At 44.9% G+C, this 18797-nt stretch overlaps 1 protein-coding gene across 1 annotated transcript in view; it reads left to right on the top strand.

Moving 5' to 3' along the window:
• Positions 1-18567, top strand: part of LOC117516380 (acyl-coenzyme A thioesterase 1-like) — a 128522-nt gene extending 109955 nt beyond the window's left edge. The window contains exons 9-11 of the mRNA XM_034177351.1: positions 2441-2521; positions 2636-2777; positions 17554-18567. Of these exons, the coding sequence (XP_034033242.1) occupies positions 2441-2521; positions 2636-2777; positions 17554-17693 (363 nt within the window). The 3' untranslated portion in view covers positions 17694-18567. The remainder of the gene's footprint in view (positions 1-2440; positions 2522-2635; positions 2778-17553) is intronic.
• Positions 18568-18797: the final 230 nt, after the last annotated feature.

The raw sequence follows: 18797 nt of genomic DNA, 5'->3' as shown, positions 1-18797 counted from the left end.
TTTCTAATATGGAGGTCAAAAGACAAAGAAGGATAAAAAATTACCCCAAGGTTCCTCACTTTGTCAGTGTGATGTATGACACACGAGCCGAGGCTGAGCGTTAACTGGTCAAATTGATGCCGATGTCTCACTGGACCAAGAACCATCATTTCAGTCTTATCAGAGTTTAAAAGTAGGAAGTTTCTAGACATTCAACTTCTCACTGATGCAAGGCAATCTTCTAAGGATTTTATGTGGATGAGGTCTGTGGATGCACTAAGGAAACATGGGCGAAGGGCTTCCCAACAGTGCTGAAAAGGGAGATGCCTCGATAACTGTTGCATGTATGTACAATGACAATAAAGGCTGTTCTTCTTTCTGCATCCAAGCAGAGGCTCTGATTTCTCACTCAGCTTCTGGAGTTCAGTAATTAGGACAACCACTGATTTTACAAAGATTTTTACAAGATTACCCGTGTGGATCTGCCTGCATCTGCTGTGGTGACTTGGAGCAAGCTGGAGCAGCCGATAGGACGACGGTGATCAGTTTACTCGATCCCTCACAGTGTGGCGACACCTTTAGGAATTCTCCCCGACGACTAACTCAGCCCGGTTTGACACTCATCCTACGTGAGTTAATTCAGTAGATGGTGTGTTTAACTCTGGAATCCACAACAGTTAACAGAATCATTTAACAAGAGGGATTTTTTTATATTTCTACACTGAAAACACAAAATCAAGCAGTGATCAGAACTTTGAAAGTCCAGACTCAGAAAACTGATTTGTTATTGGGTTTATGGTTTTCATCAAATCCATCTTCTGAATGGATTTTTTTTTCCCTTTTTGTGTTATAATTTGTAACATGAAGCGGAGTTTGTGTCTTGAGTTTTTTTCCTCTTGGTGAAAAATCTTACATGTTGGATGTTCTGTGGCGGCATGGTGGCTTAGTGGTTAGCACTGGTGCCTCACAGCAAGAACATCGTGGGATCACTTCCCGTCCTTTCTGTGTGGGTTTCCTCCCACAATTAAAAACCTGCTCATTTAGGGTCTGCTCCTTTCTCTGCCCCTGACCAAGGCAGCGTCTCTACATCTGGAGTTGGTCTCCAGGTGCCGGACTGTGGCTGCTCACTGCCCCTAGTGGTTGGCTTGTGTCTAACTGTAACTATGGTGGTTAAATGAAGAGGAGAAATTTTGTTGTATGTATGTCATCCTGGCATCTGTCCGTCTGTGGGAGGTGATGGTGTATCGTCCAGTTTGTTTTTTGCTTTTTTGTTTTTGTTTTTTTAATACACTTTTTCAGTTCAATTTCAATTTATTTCATTTATATAGCGCCAAATCACAACAAAGCTGCTACATATAAGGTCTAACCTTACCAACCCCCGGAGCAAGCACACAGGCGACAGTGGTGAGGCCTTGGGTCCTCTCCTGCTCAGCCATTTTTGTGCACCTGTTCTGACAGTAAGACACCAGGCTGCACAGTACTCAGCACACATCCAAAAAAAAAAAAATTCTTCATTTCTTTCACAGCTTACAGTCACTGTGATACAATTTTTAACTTTGTGTTATGTCTGCAAAATCGCTTTTTGCACTCTCTCGTTCTGTGCCGCAGCTCTGCGATCCTTCTCACGGCTGCACTGGCCTTATTTCTTCTGCGGCTTTAAACACACAGCTACTTTGACACTGTGGTCCAACTTTTAACTTTGTGTTTGTCCATTATTGACTGCAAAATCACTCTTTTGTGAGCTGGTGTTCTGCCTAAATGCTCGTTTTACGCATGAGTCATTGCGTCAGTGCGCACACACAGCGGAGCTAAATCTGATCCATTAACAAGATATTAAATCTATCATAGACATATTTTTACAGGTAGGAATGAACATGCAACTGTTTTACCAAGCTATAAAAACATTAAAAATAGTTAGCTTTAAGTTGATCCAAAATACGTTCCTCATGAAGCAGGAAAGAGAGGAAGATAAAGTGTCCAGATGGAACAGTCTTCTGTGATTCCTGAAGCGATTAGAGGTGTTTCAACGTCCAAGGTTTGACAGAAAATGATTATAATCCGCTACAAAATAATTATTTTATATACAGCATCTGGAGCACAGAGCAGGTGGGAATTGTGTGCGCAAGAGGGCAGCCGCTCCAAAAATAGCCTCTCAGGTCCTGCGTAACTGCCAGGCGCACAGATAATAAAAGTCAAAAGCCTTGGTCAGGTCGATGAAGGCAATGTAGACTGGCATTTGCTGCTCTTGGCACTTCTCCTACAGCTGGCGTATTGAAAAGATCATGTCCATGGTAGTCCGCACTGGGACTCTTGGTAAACACACGAGGCCAAGGTCTGTGGACGCACTAAAGCAACATGGGCGAAGGGCTTCCCAGCAGTGCTGAGAAGGGAGATGCTTTGATAATTGTTGCATGTATGTACAATGACAATAAAGGCTGTTCTTCTTTCTGCGTCCGAGCAGATGGGACGGCTGCCGTGTCCTCTGTTAGTGGTTGTTGGTGAGGATGACCAGAACTGGCCCAGTCTTGAATCTGCTGAAGACGTGAGTTATCTGATGTTGGATATGATATCGTGCTTTCGTGGCTCACACCGGGAGCACCCACTGAAGAGCCTGGACCATGGTTTGGTCTTGGTCCTGTTTTGTGGGTTTTTACAGATGATGGAGATGGTGCAGCGAGCAGGGAAGCGCCACCTGCTGACCATCCTGTCATATCCAAACGCCGGTCACTTGATTGAGCCTCCGTACTCGCCACACTTCAGATCCAGCGTCTTCAAAGCAGCAGGCACATCAGGGAAAAGTAAGTTTACCTTTTAAAGCTCAAGCCTGGAAACTCAGTTGTTTAAGAAAGTTTCCATAATCAGGCTGGATTCTCTGTGAGGGTTTTCTGGTCAAATGGTTCTGACCGTGTTTTATCTGGTAATGTCGTTAATTAGAGAAAATTCATGGAAGTGGTTGAGTTAAATCTTCTCTGATGGTCTCAGAACAGAATATAGCTTCCTGAAAAGGAAGGACAGAACATGTTCTGACCTTGTGCACATCATCCCCTTCATCAACATCATCAGTAACTAGAGCACCACGCTCGCAGAGCACAAACCTCCACCAACACTAGTTTGCAATTCCACAAATTTACCTTGGAAAACATTTTCAAAGTCAAAGTCCTGTTAGAAGTGTTGTTTCACACACTGAACAAAATATAAATGTAACACTTTTGTTTTTGCTCCCACGAGCTGAACTCAAAGATGTAAAACATTTTCTACACACAAAAAGACAGATTTCTCTCAAGTGCTGTTGACAAACCAGTCTAAATCTGTGATAGTGAGCACTTCTCCTTTGCTGAGATAATCCATCCCACCTCACAGGTGTGCCATATCAAGATGCTGATTAGACACCATGATTAGTGCACAGGTGTGCCTTAGACTGCCCACAATAAAAGGCCACTCTGAAAGGTGCAGTTTTATCACACAGCACAATGCCACAGATGTCGCAAGATTTGAGGGAGCGTGCAGTTGGCATGCTGACAGCAGGAATGTCAACCAGAGCTGTTGCTCGTGTATTGAATGTTCATTTCTGTACCATAAGCCGTCTCCAAAGGCGTTTCAGAGAATTTGGCAGTACATCCAACCAGCCTCACAACCGCAGACCACGTGTAACCACACCAGCCCAGGACCTCCACATCCAGCATGTTCACCTCCAAGATCGTCTGAGACCAGCCACTCGGACAGCTGCTGAAACAATCGGTTTGCATAACCAAAGAATTTCTGCACAAACTGTCAGAAACCGTCTCAGGGAAGCACATCTGCTGCTCATCATCCTCATCAGGGTCTCACCCTGACTGCAGTTCGTCGTCGTAACAGACTTTAGTCGACAAATGCTCACATTCAATGGAGTCTGGCTGCTGATCAACTCTATGTGAAGGATGTGGTCACACCAGATACTGACTGGTTTTCTGACTCCCCCCACAATAAAGCAAAACTGCACATTTCAGAGTGGCCTTTTATTGTGGCCAGCCTAAGGCACACCTGTGCAATAATCATACTGTCTAATCAGCATCTTGATATGTCACACCTGTGAGGTGGGATGGATTATCTCAGCAAAGGAGAAGTGCTCACTAACACAGATTTAGACTGGTGTGTGAACAATATTTGAGAGAAATTGGTCTCTTGTGTCTATAGAAAATGTTTTAGATCTTTGAGTTCAGCTCATGAAAAATGTGAGAAAAACAAAAGTGTTGCATTTATATTCGTGTTCAGTGTAGTAAATTGGATGTGATCAAATGTCAGGAGGATGTATTGAATTCATACACTTGAATCAAAGTTTTTATGTGGTGTTGTCAGGTTTTTTCCCCCCACTTTTTTGGTTTCTGAATATTTTTTCAGAGAATTTTCACAGAAAATTGGATATCTCTGTTATACACAGTTTGTCATTGCTTTTTGGCACTCGGTTTCCAACTGATAACTAGAAGACAAACAGGCATAAAATTGGAACCTCTATCCAGTTTTGGTGGTGCAGGTAAATCCACAACAGAAAAATCAGAGTGTACCTTCATCAGCCCTGCTGTGAGTGGATCCATTCCAGTGGTGGCATTCTGGGAACGTTTGAGAGAAACACTGTTGGGAAGGCCATGTATGGTCTGTTTCATGTATAACGAAACATGAAGTATTTTATGGCCCAGTCACACGGCACTTAACGAAGGGCAGCGAAGCCCAAATGAAACAAGAAATCTGGACTTTTGTTGGCATCGTTTAACCTTTGCGCAGCTTCGTTCATGCAGCAGTTGCTTTGTCAGGATTTTTAAACTGTTGAAAAATTTGAATGAAGGGCAACGAAAACCTCAATTCGTCTGTGTTTCGTTTTGCTGTCGTTTTTGATGTTTTTTTAATCGTTTGTTTAGTTTTTTGTAACGTTATTGTTTAGTTTGACTTCATTTGACCAGCTGAATGTTTTCACACAGTGCAGAAGCCGGTTTGTGAGCGCTGAGGCTGCTGCTGTGTTCATGTACCGTCAGAAATTACAGGGCAAGCAACTGTTGAATTTGAAACAACAAAAAAGTTGCGTAATTTCTGACGATACTTGAATGCAGCGGCAGCGACAGCAGCAGCTCCTGCATGCGCTTATTATTTTTTTATTAAATATAACAATATGAGTGTAGGAATGACAATCCAGTCCTTCTGTACATGTGGCAACGGGAAGATGATTCAGATGATTATATAAAGAGCTGTTCTGGAAGACAGAATTCACGTTGTGGATCAGTGATCAGCTGGAAATAACCGCACATGGGGAGTCAATGCGCATTCACACGGACTGATCAATTTACTGCTCTGATATATTCAATCATCTTTACACTTATACTCAACAAAAATATGAACGCAACACTTTTGGTTTTGCTCCCATTTTGTATGAGATGAACTCAAAGATCTAAAACTTTTTCCACATACACAATATCACCATTTCCCTCAAATATTGTTCACAAACCAGTCTAAATCTGTGATAGTGAGCACTTCTCCTTTGCTGAGATAATCCATCCCACCTCACAGGTGTGCCATATCAAGATGCTGATTAGACACCATGAGTAGTGCACAGGTGTGCCTTAGACTGCCCACAATAAAAGGCCACTCATAATAACTCATAGAACATAATACAGTGATACAGCAGTGACCACAGCACACCATTTTTTTTTTTTTTTTAATTGGAGTAAGACGGGCGGCACAGTGACTTAGTGGTTAGCACTGTTGCCTCACAGCGAGAAGGTCGTGGGTTCAATTCCTGTGGCCTTTCTGTGTGGAGTTTGCATGTTCTCCCCATGTTTGCGTGGGTTTCCTCCGGGTGCTCCGGTTTCCTCCCACATCCAGTGACATGCGGGTTAGGTGGATTGGAATCTTTAAATTGTCCTTAGGTGTGCGTGTGGATGTGTCTGTGTTAGTTTGTCTGTTTGTGGCCCTGCGACAGACTGGCGTCCTGTCCTGGGTGTACCCCACCTCACGCCCTATGACTGCTGGGATAGGCTCCAGCCCCCCATGACCCTTAATTGGAGTAAGCGGTAGGAGATGGATGGATGGATGGAGTAAGACGGAGCGCACAGCGTGTTGTCAGACAGTGTGATGAAGGAGATGATCCCTCTTTTGTTCTGGATGAGGAACCAGAGCAGGTGGTCCACCAACGTGTGCACATATCTCCACAGCTTCTGTTTGCAGTTTCTCCAGGACTGTCCCAGCGCCGAGTCCTGGAACTCAGACACACATGCAGACACACACTGCTCCACCTGTGGCTCCAGGTGTGTTTAATTTAAAGTGTCGAGATCGTTGGCTTCGGATTTGTTAATTTCCTCTTTTGTTCCTTTTGCGCTCTTGCTTTGCAGGCTATTCGGTGATAAAGCTCTTTCGGCCACCTTTTCTCAATGAATTGTGACTTTTTTTACTTTTTCCCTTCATTCAGGAATCGTCATGTGCCGTGTGACTGGGCCATTAGGACTCCTTCACACATAACACGAAATTGGGCAAAAGAAGCAGAAACCGGCTGACAATCCGCGAACGAAAGATGAAATGAGGAACCGTGAAACATTCCACCTGTTGTTGGGAGGGACACACGGTTGGACAGGTGACGGCTTTGTGCACACGCATGAGTGTGTTCCAGTGTCAACACCTGGAACATGTGGCACCATCGCGCCGTGGCTGTGGGGGAAGAAACACACACACACCACCAAAAACAACACCACAATTTCTAATATTTAATCCCTCTTATCAAGCAGACAATATAAGTATGAACCTTCTGTTCCTCTGTATATGATCCGTGGTCATAGGCGTGCACTCATGAAATGACATGAATGAAGCAGTGCGCTCTTATCATGTCCACATCTGCTGGCCCTGTGTCCAGCCAGCCCCATGTGCGTGTCCAGCAAGCGGCGCGCCGAAGGACACCGCATCATGTGGATCATAGCTCATGTGGGTGACGTGACATTCAGATCACCAGCTGAGTGCACATGATCAGACTGTCCTTTTCACCTGGCATGGCCTGCCGATGTGCATCCTGACACAGTCGCTCTAGCCCGTTGCAAAGGCGATATATGTTTTGATGTATTTCCATGTGAGGACAGCACGCATACACACGTGCCTCATGGTGGACAGTTGTAATGTCATGTCCGTCAGAACACGGTATGTGTTCTCCAGCTGTGACTTGCAGGACCACAGATCCCAACAGCTGCTGCTGTTTGCAGACACGTCCACCTTTTCGATCAGCACACAGAACAAAGTGTTACTCTCTGTTGCTGTGTTGTGTGATTATTTATTTTAGTTATTTGTTATGTAATTATGTATGTAGTTAATTGTAGTATTTATTTATATACTTGTCCTGGCTGTGTTCTCTGTGTTTTTAATTTAACACGTCATGTGCACTGAGCCGTCATGTCCAGCTGTCAGTGAGTGGCTGGCCAGCGATCAGCTGAGAGGCACCTTGTTGTGTGCGCTCATACGTGGCTGGCTGGTCCCCATGTTATCTTGCCTATACATAATTATCAGCATGTCATACAAGTGTGCTCCCCCTGCCTGCAACACATGTGGCGTGTGGGAGGAGTGACACACACACACGCCACATTTGTTGGGGGCCCACTTGCTTGACATATGTGCTGCTTGGTAACGGCACACTCTTGTTACACTTAGACAATTTTCACAGACAGCTTGAATGTGGTCAGCTGCTCTCTGCTCTCATGCTGGGAGCGTGAATAGCCCTGCCTTTTCTAAGTGCCCAGGGAGTGGTGTTAGATGTTCGCACATGGCACTTGGAATTTGGCTGATGCCTGCCAAGAGGGGGGTTGAATGGGCACTCGCAGGGCATTCGCCGTCTTTTCAGCCACTGGTGTTCACGAATGGTTGTGGCGACAGCTGTACGAGGCATTTGAGGTGGCTCAGATTTTTCATGAGTGGCATGCGATTTCTCCTTCCTCATTACCCAATCCTTGGCTCAGGTTGTGAGGATAGCCCAGAGGATCATTGGAGCTGAGCTTCCTGTCATGGATGCTGTGTATGCTGGACGTCTGCACAAGAGAGCCACCAGGCTCTGCAACATAAAAACGTGGACTAGCAGATTGAGAAACAGCTTTTTCCCCAGAGCTGGAGCCCCCCCCCACACTCTCATACTCCTCTCATACAGGCTCCTCTCCTGTGGAACCAGCTCCCAATTCAGATCAGGGAGACAGACACCCTCTCTACTTTTAAGATTAGGCTTAAAACTTTCCTTTTTGCTAAAGCTTATAGTTAGGGCTGGATCAGGTGACCCTGAACCATCCCTTAGTTATGCTGCTATAGACGTAGACTGCTGGGGGGTTCCCATGATGCACTGTTTCTTTCTCTTTTTGCTCTGTATGCACCACTCTGCATTTAATCATTAGTGATTGATCTCTGCTCCCCTCCACAGCATGTCTTTTTCCTGGTTCTCTCCCTCAGCCCCAACCAGTCCCAGCAGAAGACTGCCCCTCCCTGAGCCTGGTTCTGCTGGAGGTTTCTTCCTGTTAAAAGGGAGTTTTTTCCTTCCCACTGTAGCCAAGTGCTTGCTCACAGGGGGTCGTTTTGACCGTTGGGGTTTTACATAATTATTGTATGGACTTGCCTTACAATATAAAGCGCCTTGGGGCAACTGTTTGTTGTGATTTGGCGCTATATAAAAAAAATTGATTGATTGAAGTCAACCTTCTGACCATGTGGTGCAGAAACAACAACCTCCTGCTGAATGTCAGCAAGACCAAGGAGATTGTTGTTGACTTGCGGAAAGGTCACACTCAACACCCACCAGTGACCATCGAGGGTGCTGCTGTGGAGAGAGTGAGCAGCACCAAATTCCTGGGGGTGCACATCAGTGAGGACCTGTCCTGGATCACCAACACTGCATCACTGGCAAAGAAGGCTCAGCGGCGTCTCTACTTCCTGCGCAAACTCAAGCGGGCAAGTGCTCCACCAACCATCATGAGCACTTTCTACCGTGGCACCATTGAGAGCATCCTCTCCATCTGCATCACTGTGTGGGGCGGAAGCTGCACTGACTACAACAGGAAGCCCTGCAGCGCACAGTGAATGCAGCTGGAAGGATCATTGGTGCCTCACTCCCCTCTCTGCAAGACATATACACCACCCACCTCACCCGCAAAGCAACCACAATTGTGGGCGATGCAAGCCGCCCCGCACACAACCTGTTCAGCACTCTGCCCTCTGGGAAGAGGTACAGGAGCCTCCGGTCCCGCACCACCAGACTCACAAAGAGCTTCATCCACCAGGCTGTGAGATTATTGAACTCTCTCCCCCCAGCTCCACCCAGGCTTTCAAGAAGATAAAAAACCCTCAACACTCACTCAGCCAGCTTCTTGCACAAAAGAGAAAACTCTCAAGGACTCTTTGTTGTGTGGGCCGGTGAAGAGGAGGTACTGCTGGCCCACCACCACCAGAGGGCGCCCTGCTTGGAGTGCGGGCTCCAAGCACGAGAGGGCGCCAGACCCAGAAGAAGTGACAGCTGTCACTCATCCTCTGCACCAGCTGTCACTCGTTATCATCACTACCATAAAAGCCGGACTGCAACTCCACCTCCCCGCCGAGAAATCGACTACCAGTACCAAGGTACACTTCTCTGCTGTGATTATTGCGAATAATAATCTGATCTGTTTTGCAGCTGTTTTCCTGTTGGTATTCCTTATCTGGGATTTTTGGCGTTTGGTGTGACAGCGACGGCTTCGCCTCACACCCCAAAACCGATAAGTGGTTGACCAGGAGCTGCACGAGTGTGTGTGATTTGGAGGTGGAGGTGCTCCCTCCCAACTGTGTTTGGACTGTAAATTACTGAGTGTGCGGACTCACACTCATACATCATCTTTCTGTTTTCTGCCAGCAGTACCAGGGTCGACAGCCGAAGACAGAGGCCACCTGGGGACTCGGGACTTGGCGGCTCCGGTGTTCTTCAGACCGTTGGTGGTGGAGGCCGTGTGGGACGCGGCTTCTCTCTCGTCGGGCGTCTTCTATCTTCGAGCCTGCCCACACGTCACCTGGTGTTTATTGACTGTGAGAATTACGACACATTTAGTTGTGTATTATCACAACATTAAATTGTTACCTTTTGGCTTACTCATTGTCCGTTCATTTGCGCCCCCTGTTGTGGGTCCGTGCTACGACACCTTCCCAACACTCTTTGCACTACACCACTTTCACACTAGGACTAAACAGAAAATATTCTGTTGCTGCCATGACCAATGTCCTGCACTGTTTCACTTTATCACCATCACATCACTTGCACACTGTCTTGACAAAACTCTTCTGCTGCTACAAATACTGAATGGTTTGCACTACTGTACTGTCTCACTTTTTACTACTACCTCAGACACTACACTGCAAATACCTGGTCTTGTACTCCTATTGCCTACCGAGTCTGTTCTGTTTGTTTATTGTTACTTAGCCTGTATAGTCTTATTGAGCCTATTAGTCTTACTTACTTATTTGACTTTTTACTTTCTTGCTTGTGCCCTTTACTGTTTCTTATTGTCAGAAATGTCTTGTCCTGTCATCACTGAGGGAAGGTGAGAAACACAATCTCGATTCCTTTGTATCCTTGTACATGTGAAGAATTGACAATAAAGCCGACTTTGACTGTGACTTTAAACAGCCATGGGCAGTGCAATTATTGCATCTCAGTTTACATTGTAAATAACATGTCTATTGTTGTCTTATGCAGCTTTTATTGCTCTTATATTTTATTTTATTTTTATATTTAATCATTGCTGCTACTGACTGGTTGTCACCAGCAAAGTTTCGTTATTTATTACAGTGATAATAAAGTCTCTCTTATCTGTTATCTTCGTACATCAGTCGGCTTCAATTGTGTTATGTGTGATGGCGCCTTTAACAAGGTCACATGCATAGTTATGGAAAAATTAGGAAATAAGCCTGTTGTGTCTGATGATTTGCGGACGTTCATGCTGTTTATACGGCTGCACATTGAGCTTTACGGCCCCTTCACACATAGTATGAAGTTTGGACGGCGTTTGGATGAAAACGGTGAAGCAGTGCGAAACAATTCAAAATTAGCGCACGAAACATTGCGCCAACAGGCAGGCATGCACAAACCCGGTGCAAGAGTTCGTGCATGCGCCGATGTCTTTAGAGCAGGAACCATACCAGGTACAGCATATGGCGCCACTTATGTGGTATAAATAAGAAAATAAAAACCAGCCGGCACCTGTGGAACCGCATCGTGCCACAGGACAATGCGCCACAGGACACCGCGTCATGTGGAACAGAGCTCACGTGGGTGACGTGACAGTGAGATGGCCTGCTGCGTGTTCTGATCTGACAGTCTGTTTCAACCTGGGAGCAGCCTGTCCATGTGTGCGCTGTGTGTGCGCTTGCTGGCTGCAGCACATCACCACATTGATATATGTTTTTATTTATGTCCACTTGATATAATAGTCAAATATAAAAATCCATCAAATGTGAAATGATAATTCTGTATCAGAATCCACATCAATACTTTTGTATGGTAGCTTAAACTCACCCATTTTGGCATCGTCATTGGTACGCGACTTTCTCTCGTTCTCAGCTAACAGCGCCATTATTTTTTTGAACAAAATTTATTTAAAAAATGTATCTCAGTTTACGAAATTTATACATTTTTACCTCTTTTGATAGTTAGTTTAATAGACTTAGGAGCATATGTGAACAAAGGGCATCTCAGTGGTATTGGGTAATTGTCACAACATACAACATTCAAAGTTTCAGTTAGAATATCCCAAAAAAGAGAACAAAAAAAAAAAAGGACATGAATGAAGGCACATACAATAATACTAGTACTATGTTATACCATAGCATTATAGCATCATTGCATCCAGCCATAATATTTGCTTACTGGATCCCATAGATCAGGGGTGCCCAAGTTTGGTCCTCGAGATCTACCTTCCTGACACTCTTAGTTGTCTTCCTGTTCCAACACACCTGAATCCAATGAAAGCCTCATTAAAAGTCTGCTCATGAGTCCGTTCATTGGTGTTGTTGTCCTCACCGTGTGGCTGAACACCACACACTGTACGACCAAACCTGTTCGATCTGTGATTTTTTTTTTTTTTTAATCTTCACGTGTGTGGTCTCTCAGGTTTTGGATACCTAAAGATAATTTTGAAATCCTTTTGTGTTAACAGGAGCGTGAAATGTCTAAAATCAACAAGGAGATAAACGTATTTTTTTTTAAAAATAGAAAAAAGCGCCGTCATAATAATAATAATATAATAATAATACATTTTATTTCTATTGCACCTTACATTTCAAAGAAATCTCAAAGTGCTACAGCAAGGACTTAAAACAGAATTAAAACAGATTTCAAAAACCATTTCAAACGATAATGCTTCCATCTCCTCCAGGCAAGCCTGAAAGGCAGACGGCAGAGCTGAGGGGAGTGTGGAGTCCATTTTGATGTATAACTGTGTGTCGTCTGCGTAGCAATGAAATGAAATCTTGTGTTTACGGATGATTTGACCAAGGGGGAGCATGTAGATGGTAAAAAGGGTTGGACCAAGGACGGACCCTTGTGGCACTCCACAGCTGACAGTATGGGTTTTGGATTTGGATTGTCCGAGTGTAGCACATTCTGTCCTGTTCGTGAGATATGAGCAAAACCAGTTGAGAGTTGTGCCAGTGAGTCCTATTTCAGTGTTGAGGCGGTGGAGCAGGATGGTGTGGTCAATGGTGTCAAAAGCGGCTGATAGATCCAGTAGGAGGACGAGAGATGGGGAGCCCTGGTCCGCAGTCATGAGAAGGTCGTTCATGATGCGGACCAGGGCTGTTTCTGTGCTATGTGCTGAGCGGAAACCAGACTGAAATATTTCATATAGGTTATGGGTGTGGAGGTAATCATGGAGTTGGACTGATACGACTTTTTCCAGGACTTTGGAAAGGAAAGGCAGGTTTGAGACAGGGCGGTAATGAGCCAGGATTTTCGCGTCGAGTGACGGTTTTTTGAGATGAGGGCGAATAATGGCTGATTTGAGAGCTGGAGGAACCTGACCGGATTTGAGTGACTGATTAATAATTTATTTGATTAGAGGACTAATAGCTGTAATGTTTGACTTTAGTAGTGGTGTAGGGAGAGGATCCAATGAACAAGTAGATGTTTTCATGCATTTTATGATCCTCTCTACCTCTGTCAGATTGGTGTCCATGAAATCTGAAAAAGTGTGGAGTGGGTTGGAGATAGTGAGTTTGAAGTGAGATGGTGTTGTAGCAGGGAGATGAGACCGAATTGTGGCTACCTTTGTTGTGAAAAAGTCCAAAAACCTGTTACACTGATCTGTGCTGGTATCGGTGTCGGAGTGTGTGGGAGGTTTGAGGAGAGAGTTGATTGATGAAAATAACTGTTTTGTACCCGTACAGTTTGAAATTTTATGAGAGAAGTATTGGGACCTGGCTGTGGTGAGTGCTCTAGTTTCTGGTGTTCACGGTAAGCCTGTTTGTGTACGTGTAAGCCACTGGAGACGTATCTGCGCTCCAGGGCGTGACCAGCAGTTTTCATTTTTCGGAGCTCTGTTGTGTACCAAGGAGCTGACCTGGAAAAAGTTACTGTTCTTGTTTTGATTGGTGCATGTAACTCGAGGATGTTGTGAAGACTAGAGTTGTAGTGCTGAACGGATTCATTAACTGATGTAAACTGTATGACTTGTGAAATTTTCTGTATGTCCTGGTTGAAGAGAATGGTGTCACTTGCTTTTAAGTTTCTGAACCGGATTTGACGTTTTGTTTGGAGGTATGTTTCTGCTAATGGCAGTTCCAGGGAGACGGCCTTATGGTCAGACATGCCCAGGTCGTACAGCTATATGTTTGTAATGGGAGCATTGTCTGTTATGACCAAATCAAGAGTGTGGCCTTTTGTGTGTGTGGGAACTGTTATATGTTGAGTGAGGTGAAGGCAGTCCAGGAGATCTAGGAGCTCAGCAGCTGGGCGGTTTGTGGGGGAGTCGACGTGAACGTTGAAATCTCCCAGTATAAGTGTACTATTGGAGGTTGCACAGAGTGATGTTAGTAGGTCTTGAAGTTCAGCAGTGAATCCAGGGTGTGGTTTTGGGGGGTGGTAGATGAGGAGAATTTTTGTTGTTTCTTTTTGTGATCTACATTTGAATAACAAGCACTCAGAAGTGATGAGCTCTGGCAGTGGGAGAGGTGTTATAATAAGATCTTTATGGTAAATGACAGCAAGACCCCTTTCCAGGTATGTGTATCCTGGGGGACATGCTTCATTTAGTGCCAGATATGAGTCTGATTTGTGCCAGGTTTCTGTAAGGCACATCATATGTATTTGTTTGTCGAGAATATGTTCAAATATTAGGCTGGTTTTATTTGTGAGTGATTGGGAATTGAAGAGTGTTATTCTTATCTTGGAGATGTTCTTGCATCTTGGCAAAGTCCGGAGCAGGCGGAAATCCACTCCGCGTTTTCCCTGTTTCCCTTTATTTGTCATCGTGCTGGTCGTGTTCTGATGACGTCGTTGCCAATGACGCGTTGAATGTGTGCCGCGGAGATGCAGTCGGTGAAGAGGTCGTGGTGCGGGCTGGCCTGTGGAATATTCCTCATGTCTCTTAGATGTGGGCGATTTGTAGCCGGATTGAGGATGATGGTGGTGGAGCCTCCTTTCCTCCGCGTTCAGCAGAGCCGTCTGGGCGGGATGTGCAGGCCCGGCGTGTGAGTGCAGCGGGGCTAGCGTGCATGGTCTGCCCCAGGTAGAGGCGTTGCTCCCAGACCCCAGTGGCTTCGTCTCGCCGATCGCCTCACTCGTCCTGGACACCAGAGCAGCACTCCCAGGAAGGACAGAGGAATGGAGGTGAGGTTGATGCAGTGCTGAGTGGGATGAACAAAGTGAGAATACCTGTAGGTTATTGTTGTTGCTCCTGTTAGCAGTGGTGTTGGCATGGCTGTCCTCTGTTGGGCGGCAGAGCGGACCGGGACACTGGTGGATGTCCCCGGATAACAGGAGGCAGATGGCAATGATAAGTCCGATGGTTTGTTGTGGTTTTAGAGCAGTTTTGGTCTGTGTTGAGAACTGGCCGTAGAGACGAGGAAAGATGAAAGTGGTAGCCAGGGTGAACTTGCCGAATCCGAAATGTTTGTTTGCTTGGATTGTCATTTGCATGTTGAAAGATGGCAATATTTTTCCGTGAGAGTAATAATCAATCAGTTTTCAACAGGGGTCGGAGTAGACAAAATTACTCATGAGCAGTATATGAATGAAGACGGCTGCAGCTGCCCCTGCCGTACCTGGCGCCTCCATCTTGAGTAGGTCTCCACACCTGTCCACTTACTAACTGACTAACTGTCATAACTGACAAAACAACATTTGTTGCAGTGTAACAAATGCCGGCCTGCAGTCCAGACTAGTATTTCTGTTTTCTTGTTGTTTAATGCTGACAAATTATACAAATTATATAATTGTCTTTCTGATGCCTGATTCTGTTTTTTTCTCTCTGTTTAAGGTGCAGCTCCATCCAGAGATGGATGTGGTATTTGTGCTGGAGACTCTCCTGTCCTGTGCACCAACAGCATTTCTTGTATATTTGTTTTGTGAATTGTTCTGTAATTTGTATTTGTATCATGGCCCAAGCAGAGGGTCACCCCTTTGAGTCTGGTCTGCTTGAGGTTTCTTCCTCAGAGGGAGTTTTTCCTTACCACTGTTACTCTGGGGGTTAGTAAGGTTAGACCTTACTTGTGTGAAGCACCTTGAGGCAACTCTGTTGTGATTTGGCACTAAATGAAAATAAATTGAAATTGAAGTGTATTTTTGGTGATACGTGACTGAAAGTGGCGAATTTGTGGCACTGTTGGCTTGTCATATTGTCATAGTCCTGCGACACGCGTGTTCTGCTGGACATGTATGTCGGGCCGGACATGTGTGACATTCAGATCACCTGCTGTGTGATGTGACGATCTGTTTCATATACAGCGGTCTGGCAAGGTGCGCTGTGTGCGGCCGCTGCAGCCCGTTTTGTGTATTTCCATGTGAGGACAGCAGGCAGAGACATGCGCCTCACGGAGGAATGTTGTAAGTTCATGTCTTTCAAAACACGGTAAGTGTCCCACAGCTAGGATGTCCAGGAGCAGAGATCTCAACAGCAGCTGCTGTTGGCAGCCACGCCTCCTGTCCATTCAGTGCTCAGACCAACGTGTCACACTCTGTTTCTGGGTTATGTGGTCATTCATTTTAGTTATTTGTTATTTAATTGCGTATATAGGTATTATCGTAATTATTTATATACCTGTCCTGGCGGTGGCCTCTGTGTTTGTTAATGTGACATGTCATGTACACTGACCTGTCATTTCCAGCTGTCAGTGTGCTGTGATCAGCTGACAGCAGCCTCCCCATGCTCTGTGCACTCAGACGTGGCTGTCCGGCCCCCATGATCATGTCTGTACATACATATCAGCATTTTATGCAAGTGTGCTCCCCAGCACGCGACATGTGTTGGGGGGAGCGGTAGGAGGGGCACGAAACACATGTACACCACATGTGCTTCGGGGGGGGGCGACACGTGCTCATGTACGATACACATGCACGCCAAATGTGTGTTGCTTTTTGCAACACCCCACTTGTGGGGACAAATTTCACAACCAGCTCAAAGGTTTTTGTGCTGACACTGTGAATGGCCACACATTTTCTAAGTACCAAGTGAGTGGTGTTGGATGTTCATGTGTGTCACCTGGAATTTGGCCGACACCTGGCGCAAGAGGGATTGAATGGGCTGTCACAGGGCACACTCTGTCTTTCAGCTGCTGGTGTGCGTGAATAATTGTAGCGACAGGTGTAAGAGGTGTTGGAGACAGCTCTGATTTTTCACGAATGGCATGCATTTTGTCCTTCGTGTGCTAGTTGGCTTCAATCATGTTATGTGTAAAGGGGCCCTTAGATATTTGTCTGCACCAAACGTATATCTTGTAAAAGCTATCATCTTTCATTTTCTTGTTATCAGGTGAAAAGACGTAACAACAGCCAGTGGTTTCACCAACACAAGGCCCCGTTTTACATCTTTCAAGGTTGGCCTAGTTAGCCACATGGCCTAAACATGACATGGCGTTTTTTGATCACGTAAGCACACGCATGGGGGGACCATGTCTTCATCAAATAGTTAGTGAGCTTAGTTTCAGTGTGGAAGGTTCCTGGTTCAAACCCTCCCCTGCCACATTTCTCCCTGGAATGTAGAGTTGCATCAGGAAGAGCATCCGGTGCCAAATCAACATGCAGGTCCACCTTGGATCTGCTGTGGCGACCCCGAGTGAAAACAAGGGAGCAGCTGAAGGGTCTTACTTTACTTTCATATAGCCCAAGCACAAATGTTCTGGGAACCAAAAAGAAACTTTCCTTAAAATGTTCCATGAACGTTAGCTGTAACGTTCTTAGAACGTTTTTGAAATGTTTATTTTGTTAGCTGGGCTGTTAACCTGACTGAACCACAGTGCTGTTCTGCAGTTACAGTTTCACATTTCTCCCCGCTGGGTTTTTTTTTTTTTCTGTTTATAATTTCTGCCCTAATGAAATGTGCTTTCAAAATAAGAGGTTTTTTGTTCCTTTTGCAGTTGTGGTGCTGTGGGGTGGAGAGACGGTGACACACTGTCGTGCTCAGGAAGATGCCTGGAGTAAGATCCTGGTTTTCCTGTACTGGAACCTGTACAGCGACTCAGACACTAACCCTGTCACCTTTCCGTCACACCTGTAGTCTGCAGGGCAGCATTAGTGATTACTGAGCCTTTGATCAAGTGAACTCAAATCATTCCACTTTGACAGTATATCAAATACTAAATAATCAGATCTGTATTTTCAGGACTGTAGCTGGAACAGAACCCAGTTACAGAATACAACACAAGTGTTTCCATGGTAACAGTTCAGCCACAGATACCTGATGAACGATACAAGGACACAAGTGAAGACCCCTGAGCAGAGAACACCACCGGTTTGCAGTGAAAGGTGATTTTATTCAACACACAGATCAGAGTTCAGTTGACAGAAGCACGAAACAGTAAAACAGGAAATCAGTCCAACAGCAACCAAAGTCCATGAGGGGAAACAGCCAAAGAGTGATAAACAGGTAAAAAGGGTCAAAGGAAAGGAGATGAAAAAGAAGTGAGCGTGAACATGAAACTGGAAGTCAGCGTGCACTTCAAACAGGAAATAAAACCACTGGAAAGACACAAGGAGCAATGCTTCAGAATAAAAGCACAAGGAAATAATATCCTGGTGGAGAATTCACTCAGTGCTCAAGACCATTTATCAATATCTCAGAATGTAGAAAACAAACAGCAGAGACATGAACCAGTACACAAGACATGTGACCACAGACAAGAACAACAGAAACAATCTAATACTTTATTTAATAATTTATAAATTAATGAATCCAGATGCAGCAAAGTTGCTAAAATCTTTTCTTGAATAAATAGAGTGTAATTCTGTGTGTTCAGGGACGTTCTGATTGTATTTTATTGGTCCAATGTGAGTTTCTGTTGATTCTGTGTGAAATACAGATGATTCTGACAATTATCTTTTGAAATGATAAACTATTACAATGAAAATCATTTTTTAAATTAATCTTGGCAGTGAGTTAAATGTTTGACAGCTGGGGAAAAAAATCAATAAATTCAAAGAATAAAATCACAGCTTTTCACTGTTTTCATGTTGTTTGAATGAATGAATGTTTAGACAAATCTGCTTCCTGACAAACTAAACCTCACATCAAACTTTAAAATAATGAAACTGTTTTTCAAATATTGACATCTTCAGAGTAAGAAGGACGGCTCTCAACGAAACGAGTCTAAACACTGGCCAG

Source organism: Thalassophryne amazonica, chromosome 8, assembly GCF_902500255.1.
Source record: "Thalassophryne amazonica chromosome 8, fThaAma1.1, whole genome shotgun sequence".
NCBI classification, from domain to species: Eukaryota; Metazoa; Chordata; class Actinopteri; order Batrachoidiformes; family Batrachoididae; genus Thalassophryne; species Thalassophryne amazonica.
This window is presented reverse-complemented; position numbering and strand designations above follow the sequence as displayed.